General features: G+C 40.1%; 1 protein-coding gene across 1 annotated transcript; it reads right to left on the bottom strand.

The window, feature by feature from the left end:
• Positions 1-3202: 3202 nt before the first annotated feature.
• On the bottom strand, positions 3203-9243 carry LOC115138117 (zinc finger protein 135-like). The gene is made up of 2 exons (XM_029674617.2): positions 8690-9243; positions 3203-6961 (listed from the first exon to the last, which is right to left on the bottom strand). The coding sequence occupies exons 1-2, from the start codon at positions 9003-9005 to the stop codon at positions 6441-6443; spliced, it is 837 nt and encodes a 278-aa protein (XP_029530477.1). The 5' UTR covers positions 9006-9243; the 3' UTR covers positions 3203-6440.
• Between the last annotated feature and the right edge of the window lie 385 nt (positions 9244-9628).

The following is a 9628-nucleotide window of genomic DNA, read 5'->3' as shown; positions in this document are numbered from 1 at the left end:
ACCCCTCAGAACCTGGTTCCTCTCTAGGTTTCTTCCAAGGTTCCTTTCTAGGGAGTTTTTCCTAGCCACCGTGCTTCTACATCTGCATTGCTTGATGTTTGGGGTTTTAGGCTGGGTTTCTGTATAGCACTTTGTGACATCGGCTGATGTAAAAAAGGGCTTCATAAATACATTTGATTGATTGATTGTTGGGTAGCTTTTCTCCTTTGCCAAGATAATCCATCCATCTGACAGGTGTGGCATATCAAGAAGCTGATTAAACAGAATAATCATTACACAGGTGCACCTTGTGATTGGGATAATAAACGACCACTTTAAACTGTGCAGTATTTTCACACTCAAAACAATGCCAAAGTTGTTTCAAGTTTTGAGGGAGCGTGCAATTGACATGCTGACTGCAGGAATGTCCACCAGAGCTGTTCCCAGAGAATTGATGTTAATTTCTCTACCATAAGCCGCCTCCAACAATAGCTGCACCCCTGCCCAGTCATGTGAAATCCATAGGTTAGGGCCTCATTTATTTTAATTGACTGATTTCCTTATATGAATTGTAACTCAGTAAAATCATTAACATTTCGGGATGTTGCGTTTATATTTTTGTTCAGTATAAAAACAGTTGAAGTCAGAAGTTTACATACACCTTAGCCAAATACATTTAAACTCAGTTTTTCACAATTCCTAACATTTAATCCTAATAAAAATGTTCTGTCTCAGGTCAGTTAGGATCAACACTTTATTTTAAGAATGTGAAATTTCAGAATAATAATAGAGAGAATGATTTATTTAAACTTTTATTTCTTCCATCACATTCCCAGTGGATCAGAAGTTCACCTACACTCAATTGGTATTTGGTAGCATTGCCTTTAAATTGTTTAACTTGGGTCAAATGTTTCAGGTAGCCTTCCACAATAAGTTAGGTGAATTTTGGCCCATTCCTCCTGACAGAGCTGAGTCAGGTTTGTAGGCCTCCTTGCTCACACACACTTTTTCAGATATGCCCACAAGTTTTCTATAGGATTGAGGTCAGGGCTTTGTGATGGCCACTCCAATACCTGAACCTTGTTGTCCTTAAGCCATTTTGCCACAACTTTGGAAGTATGCTTGGGATCGTTGTCCATTTGGTAGACCCATTTGCGACCAAGCTTTAACTTCCTGACTGATGTCTTGAGATTTTGCTTCTGTATATCCACATAATTTTCCGTCCTGATGATGCCATCTATTTTGTGAAGTGCACCAGTCCCTCCTGCAGCAAAGCATCCCCACAACATGATGATGCCACACCTGTGCTTCAAGTTTGGGATGATGTTCTTCGGCTTGCAAGCCTCCCCTTTTTCCTCCAAACATAACGATGGTCATTATGGCCAAACAGTTCTATTTTGTTTCATCAGACCAGAGGACATTTCTCCAAAATGTACGATCTTTGTCCCCATGTGCAGTTGCAAACCGTAGTCTGGCTTTTTTATGGTGGTTTTGGAGCAGTGGCTTCTTCCATGCTGAGCAGCCTGTCAAGTTATGTCGATATAGGACTTGTTTTACTGTGGATATAGATACTTTTGTACCTGTTTCCTCCAGCATCTTCACAGGGTCCTTTGCTGTTGTTCTGGGATTGATTTGCACTTTTCACACCAAAGTACGTTCATCTCTAGGAGACAGAATGCGTCTCCCTCCTGAGCGGTATGACGGCTGCATGGTCCCATGGTGTTTATACTTGCGTACTATTGTTTGTACAGATGAACGTGGTACCTTCAGGCGTTTGGAAATTGCCCCCAAGGATGAACCAGACTCTTGGCTGATTTCTTTTGATTTTCCCATGATGTCAAGCAAAGAGGCACTGAGTTTGAAGGTAGGCCTTGAAATACATCCACGGGTACACCTCCAATTGACTCAAATTATGTCAATTAGCCTATCAGAAGCTTCTAAAGCGATGACATTTTCTGGAATTTTCCAAGCTGTTTAAAGGCATAGGTAACCTAGTGTATTGTTGCAGACCAGGGTCAAAACGTTTACACAGATCAGACACGGACAGAGTAGGATTAGCTCAGTTTCAAAGGTGTTTGTTAATTAAAATAATAGTCCAATAGAAAAGAATAGGTCTCCCCCAAGGGACCCTCTCTGGGATACCGTCTTCTGGGGTCCGGGTCTTACTGTATCCCCCATGAGACCCTCTCCGGGATACCGTCTACTGGGCTCCGGGTCTTACTGTATCCCCCATGAGACCCTCTCCGGGATACAGTCTACTGGGCTCCGGGTCTTACTGTATCCTCCATGAGACCCTCTCCGGGATACCGTCTACTGGGCTCCGGGTCTTGCTGTATCCTGTGGGGATCAAAAACTGGACTCCCTCCTGTTACCTATGGTACCGTCCCCAACTACACGGGAGTCCTTTCCTGCCCCAGTCTCTGCCCCATGTGCTGCCCTTCTGGCAGCTTTATGGGACTTGTACAGCTGGTGAGCAATCAGCCCTTGATTTCTCACCAATCCCCAATCAGCCCCAATTACTCCTGGCCGGAGAGCCCGTCGAGACCTGGCACGTCCAGCAGATGGAGCCATCAACTCGGGATGTATAGTCCGTCTGTCACCAGGCCTCGAGGAGTCTCCCCCTGGTGGCTGACCTGCTGTAAACCACAACATGTAAACTTCTGACCCACTAGAATTGTGATACAGTGAATTACAAGTGAAATAATCTGTCTGTAAACAATTGTTGGAAAAATTACTTGTCTCATGCACAAAGTATATGTCCTAATCGACTTGCCAAAACTATAGTTTGTTAACAAGAAATTTGTGGAGTGGTTGAAAAACGACTTTTAATGAGTGTATTTAAACTTCTGACTTCAACTGTATATAAACACACATGCCCTCTGCTGACTGGAGTAGGTAAGGAGCACGTTTTTTACAAAACATTTAGGGTTGTGGGTTCGATTTCCACGTGTGACCTATTGTAAATCGCTCTGGAAAAGAGTGTCTGCTAAATGACTAAAAGGTAAATCTAATGTAAATGTTTTCATTTTTTCATTTTTCAATATTAAATGGTGAAATACAAAGAGAAGCATGTGTTGATTGATTAGTAAGAATTTTAAAACAAACTTTACATTAACTACTGCATTTAAGGCTATTTCTTATTCAGATAAACAGATATATAAATATGCAACTAGGTCTCTAATGCTCCTACATGTAACACCATTTAAAAGTTTGGACACACCTACTCATTCAAGGGTTTTTCTTTATTTTTACTATTTTACACATTGTAGAATAATAGTAAAGAAATCAAAACTATGAAATAACACATTTGGAATCATGTAGTAACCAAAAAAGTATTAAACACATTTTAGATTCTTCAAAGTAGCCACCCTTTGCCTTGATGATTGCCAAGAGTGTGCAAAGCTTTCTCTCAACCAGCTTCATGAGGTAGTCACCCGGAATGCATTTCAATGAACAGGTGTGCCTTGTTAAAAGTTAATTTGTGGATTTTTTCCCTTCTTAATGTGTTTGAGCAAATCAGTTGTGACATGGTAGGAGTGGTATACAGAAGATAGCTCTATTTGGTAAAAGACCAAGTCTGTATTATGGCAAGAACAGCTCAAATAAGCAAAGAGAAACAACAGTCCATAATTACTTTAAAACATGAAGGTTATTCAATCCGTAAAATTTCAAGAAGTTTGAATGTTTCTTTATGTGCAGTCGCAAAAACCATCAAGCTATGAGGAAACTGGCTCACATGTGGACCACCACAGGAAAATAAGACCCAGAGTTCCCTCTGCTGCAGAGGATAGTTCATTAGAGTTACCAGCCTCAGAATTTGCAGCCCAAATAAATGCTTCGCAGAGTTCAAGTAACAGACACATCTCAACATCAACTGTTCAGAGGAGACTGCGTAAATCAGGCCTTCATGGTCGAATTGCTGCAAAGAAACCACTACAAAAGGACACCAATAAGAAGAAGAGACATGCGTTTGCCAAAAAACACGAGCAATGGATATTAGACCGGTGGAAATCTGTCCTTTGGTCTGATGAGTCCAAATTTGAGATACAATGTAGAAAATAGTACAAATAAAGAAAAACTCTTGAATGAGTAGGTGTGTCCAATCAAATACATTTAGCTATATCCAAATCATATATCAAATCACATTCAAGACATTTCATGGTTGGAATCAAGAAATGCTCAATTCTATTCCTCTACAGTGCCCTCAGAAAGTATTCATACCCCTTGATTTATTTCACATTGGTTGTGTTACAGCCTGAATTCAAAATGGTTGAAATAAAAGAAAATCTCACCCATCTACACACAATACCCCATAATAATAAAGTGAAAACATGTTTAGGATTTTTTGCAAATGTATTAAAAATGAAAAACAGAATATCTCCTTTACATAAGTATTCACACCTGAGCCAATACTGCGTAGAAGAACCTTTGGCAGTGATTACAGCTGTGTCTTTCTGGGTACGTTTTTAAGAGCTTTCCACACCCTGAATTATGCAACATTTGCCCATTATTCTTTTTACAATTCTTCAAGCTCTGTCAAATTGGTTGTTGATCATTGCTAGACAACCATTTTCAGGTCTTGCCATAGATGTTCAAGCAGATTCAACACTGTTACTCAGCCACTCAGAAACATGCACTGCATTCTTGGTAAGCAACTCCAGATTTGGCCCTGTGTTTTAGGTTACTGTCTTGCTGAAAGGTGAATTCATCTCTCAGTGTCGGGTGAAAAGCAGATTGAACCAGATTTTTCTATAGGATTTTTTCTGTGCTTAGCTCCATTCCATTTCTTTTTTATCCACAAAACTCCCACGTCTTTAACAGTTACAAGCATTCCCATAACATGATGCAGCCACTACCATGCTTGAAAATATGGAGAGTGGTACTCACTAATGTGTTTTATTGGACTTGCCCCAAAGATAACACTTTGTATTCAGGACAAAAAGTAAATTGATTTGCAAATTGTTTTGCAGTGTTATTTTATTGCCTTGATACAAACAGGATGCATGTTTTGGAATATTTGTCTTCTTCCTTTTCACTCTGTCATTTAGATTAGTATTGTGGAGTAACTACAACATTGTTGATCCATCCTCAGTTATCTCCTATCACAACCATTAAACTCTGTAACTGTTTTAAAGTCACCATTGGCCCAATCCCTGAGCGTTTTCCTTTCTCTCCGGCAACTGAGTTAGGAAGGATGCCTGTAGCTTTGTCTTGGCTGGGTGTATTGATACACCATCCAAAGTGTAATTAATAACTTCACCATGCTCAAAGGGATATTCAATGTCTGCTGTCTTTTTTTTTTACCCATCTACCAATAATCAGGGACCTTACAGATAATTGTAATTGTACGTATGGGGTAGAGAGATGAGGAAGTCATTCAAAAATCATGTTAAACATTATTTTACACAGAGAGAGTTTATGGAAAAGCTGATCTTATTTAGGCTTGCCATAACAAAGGGGTTGAATACTTACTGACGAGACATTTCAGCTTTTCATTTGTAAATAAGTTCAAAAATTCTAAAAACATAAATCCGCTTTGACATTATGGGGTATTGTGTGTATGCCAGTGACACAAAATCGAAATGTAATCAATCAATTTCTAATTCAGGCTGTAACACAAAATGTGGAAAATTTCAAGAGGCGTGAATCATTTCTGAAGGCACTATATTGTTAGGTTCTAATTATTAGAGTAAGAACTCAACAGACACTATGAAAGCTTAAACCAAGTGTATTCATCCCAAAGGGTCAAACAGCTGTGCAGACGATATATTCACACAAGCACCGATATGTAACCCTTTCTCCTATGCCGAGTCTCCTCCTACACATCTGAACAGCCAATGCATCTCGGTTGCTACAGAACCTTAGTGAGATCTGTTCTTCCTCACTTCATCTGACCTGACCTCTGCCCCAAAGTGCTCACTCCTCCCCAACTCACAGCTGTCATGGTGACTGGTACCAGACTGTGTCTCTTCTCCTCCCAGTGGATCCCTCCCATAGGATCCCTGATGGCTAACAATTACATATCCTGACATAATGTAAACGTTATACATTATCCTCTCTCCCTCAGTGACATTAATAAGTATATTTCATATTCTCAGAACCCAACAATATATAACTTAATAGACTAGTGTACTGTCCAGGGAATGTACTTGTACATCAAGCTGCTACAGAAAATAGGAGATTAATTCTGGCTCAGACAAGCCAAGGCTCGTGAAAGGCTACTTACTTAGTGACTTATATAATAATTTACATTTGCAATATCCAAATAATATAATGAACAACATTGGAGGGTTTATACTTACTTGTGTCCAATGAAATTAAATTACATTATCAAAATGAAATACACATTAAAATATTTCATCTGATATTAGACATAGTTATGTCTCGAGGCCTATTTTTGAGTAAAATTTAATTGACACAATTTGATTTCATGTGGCATGAACAAAAACACAAATTCCCAGTCAAAAACATAAGTCAGAACACAGCCTCTCTATTCTCTCATGCGATTCCAGGTCCTCTAACTGGGAAAATGTCTTTCCGCAATGAGAGCAGTGGTATGTCTTCTCCTCCTGTGTATGTATTCTTTCATGCTTATTCAGATGCCTTAAGCGGTTAAATACCTTTCCACACATGGAGCAATGGTAGGTCTTATCACCTCCCGTGTGTGTCCTGTCATGCTTATTGAGGGCCCCTAACTGGGTAAAACTCTGACCACACAGGGAGCATTGGTAGGGCTTTTCTCGTGTGTGTGTCTTCTCATGCTTTTTCAGACTACCTAACCACCTAAAACTCTTTTCACACTGGGAGCAGTGGTAGGGCTTTTCTCCTGTGTGTATTCTCTCATGCGTTTTCAAGCTCCCTAACTGGGTAAAACTCTTTCCACACTGGGAGCAGTGGTGTCGTCCTGCTGGTTTGGACGTCTTTGGGTCTGGTTCACCTGAAGGACTCTTCTCGCTGTCAGAGGGAGAGTCTCGTCTCTCTCCTGCCAAAGACAGAGTATTCAGTTAAACAGAGACCTGAATGAAACCTACACATGATAAGTGTCTTCCTATGAGTTTTCTTCCGGACAAGATCCCTCAAAAACCTGAGGACAGTCTTCACAACATTTCATAATTAAAAATAAACTTGGGGAGATTTCAAAAACAAATTATGAAGTGTTCCAAATCGAATCTTGCTCTAATGGATGACAATCCGTCAGTCAATGTTATTGGTTGCATTTGGTCGACTGTTAACAACGTTTTGTTGGTGGCCCACTATCTCTAAAGTAATAATAGAAATTACAATATTTTCAAAATGATAGTTTTTGTGTTCAGCCAAGCCTTTCCCTTGAAATGGCTATCCATGTTTTGACCTAAGACTTACAACCTCACAGACTTCTGCTAATATGTTCAGTCTCCCCAAGAAAGCTTGTCCATTTCATGTAACATCCATAATGCTAAATTGGGAATCCATGTAACATCCATAAGGGGGAATCCATCTTTGAATTAGATTGGAAGGGGTGGGGGTAGCATCAAAAAGTGGATTTAATACTTTCTTGGTCACTACTTGGCGATGCAAACGATGATAAACTGTCTACCGATTATGGACACCATCCAACGCAGGACACTTACTGCCAAAACAGGTTGCGTACAGCAACGGGATCGGGTGATATCTCACAAGCTGTCGCTATGGAATGACCTAGGACGGGACGCTACTGTTAAAATGACAGTACTTACTGTTAGCTGTATACATGATGGCGAGCTATGAAGGGCTACCCCTAAGGGTGAGATATTTAAGTTGTAATTTCGCACAAAACAATCGATTGTTAACATTTGTTGGTTGCCAACTTTAATGGTATACACATTTTACAGTGTGGCTTTCTTTCCGACATTAAACTGCATAATCAAAAAGGCCCCTTTAAAACCATGCATTGATTCAACAACAGTGTGACCTAGCCTCTTTTAGAATCCAAGAGTGGAAGACTTGTATTGGCTCCGGTCATTAATACTCAGCATTTCTGAACCATCCCGTTACATATCAGAATGTTGAATACACTTTTTTTTTTAAATTAAATTTACCTGTTGTCCACTGATTTTGTCTTTATGTCGGATGTAATCTTAGACAATCTTAGACAAAATATAGACAGGGAAGTGTTAACCCGAGTCTCACTACGCTGGTCTGTATTTCGATTGTATTTCCGGTTTTGTATTTTTTAATACTGATGCAATTCGCACACAACAAACACTCGCACAATATGTAAACAATGGCGGAGCTTAACCACAGACCCAGACCTAACTTTGTCCCACACAATCAGCTGGCAAGTTTCACAGGTATTTCCAGCTGATTGTGAGGGAACTTGCTTTGGTCAACAACATTCAAGGTTTAATTCAGCTATTGTTTATATATTGTGCATCACATGCAATGCATCAACGGATTGGAAATACACGTGACAGAACCTACCGACACTGCAAAAAGTCAGGTAAATAAAACTTTCCTGTGGATATTTTACCTCCACTTCCCACCATCAAAATGCACCAACAGCACAGACAACGGTAAAGTGTTAACACAGATAGAACAATTAGACATATTTGGTGTTAATGTCATTATATTCAACATTCTGGCGTGTAGATATTTTCTTTTGGTCGACTTCTCTCAAACTGAATATACATGGTAACAGTCTGACGTGAAGACAATTTGTGCCCCTCTTGTTAATTAAGATAACGTTACTCACCGTTGTTAATCTGATCTTCAGTCTCTTCTTCTTTCACTGTTACAGTTATCTCCTCCTTCACTCCAAAAACGGCACCCTCCACTTTTTCTTCCCCCTCTTCTTTCACAGTGACGACGTCCTCCTCCTTCACTCTGAACTCTTCCTTCACTGGAGCTCCTTCACCTTTCATTGCAACAGCCTCACCCTCTACCTCTTTTTTTACTGTGACAGCCTCATCCTCCTCCTCCTCTTTTACGACAATGTTCAGCCAAAGACCCTCTTTCTCCGTCCAGCAGACCCCCTCTTCTTTATCAGGGCAGGAGCTTAATGAGCTCATGGTTGGATGTTAGCTAGCTAGTTAGCACATTATTATCATCGACTAGCCTAGTGCTAGGCTGTTTTAGCTATCCAGCTAGCTAACTACTAGCAACGTAAATATGAAATGTAAATGGTAAACTAGCTTGACGACCAAAGTGTGTTCAAAACACAGGGGCGAATATACACCGAAGTCTAAAGAGCTTGAATCTTTCGGCTATGTTGGCTAGCAAGCTACGGTGGTGGCTCACTAACTGTTGTTGAAGAACCTCTTCTTCGATTAGGTTTAACGGCGGTTGATTTCCAATATATGTTGCATTACCGCCACCTACTGGAGTACAACTCCCTTATACATTGCTTGTACCATCTAACACTACACTCACAAAAAATAATAACACCCTACTCCACTATTTCAATATATTTAGTCCTACCTCATGCCAACAACCTGAAAGGACCACTTAACACACCCTGTAACTCTTCTGATGTCAAGTCTCGTACACCCACATACCTCAATGCAGCTGCCACCACAACCTCAATTTTCTATGACTTATGTTCCATCCCTGCAGTACAGTTGATAACCATTGCTATAAATGCAAGAAATCCAATCTTACTGAAACATATATCACTTATTGGCCTATCCCTCTG

This window comes from Oncorhynchus nerka, linkage group LG12 (genome assembly GCF_034236695.1).
Source record: "Oncorhynchus nerka isolate Pitt River linkage group LG12, Oner_Uvic_2.0, whole genome shotgun sequence".
NCBI lineage: Eukaryota > Metazoa > Chordata > Actinopteri > Salmoniformes > Salmonidae > Oncorhynchus > Oncorhynchus nerka.
Note: the sequence above shows the minus strand (reverse complement) of the source record. Positions and strands in the feature narration are given on the sequence as shown.

Excerpts from the sequence above, each read along its gene's own strand:
- LOC115138117 (XM_029674617.2), bottom strand. The coding sequence starts at position 9,005 with ATGAGCTCATTAAGCTCCTGCCCTGATAAAGAAGAGGGGGTCTGCTGG. Across the intron at positions 6,962-8,689 it reads TGAAGATCAGATTAACAACG|GAGAGAGACGAGACTCTCCC; the intron begins GTGAGTAACGTT and ends TGTCTTTGGCAG.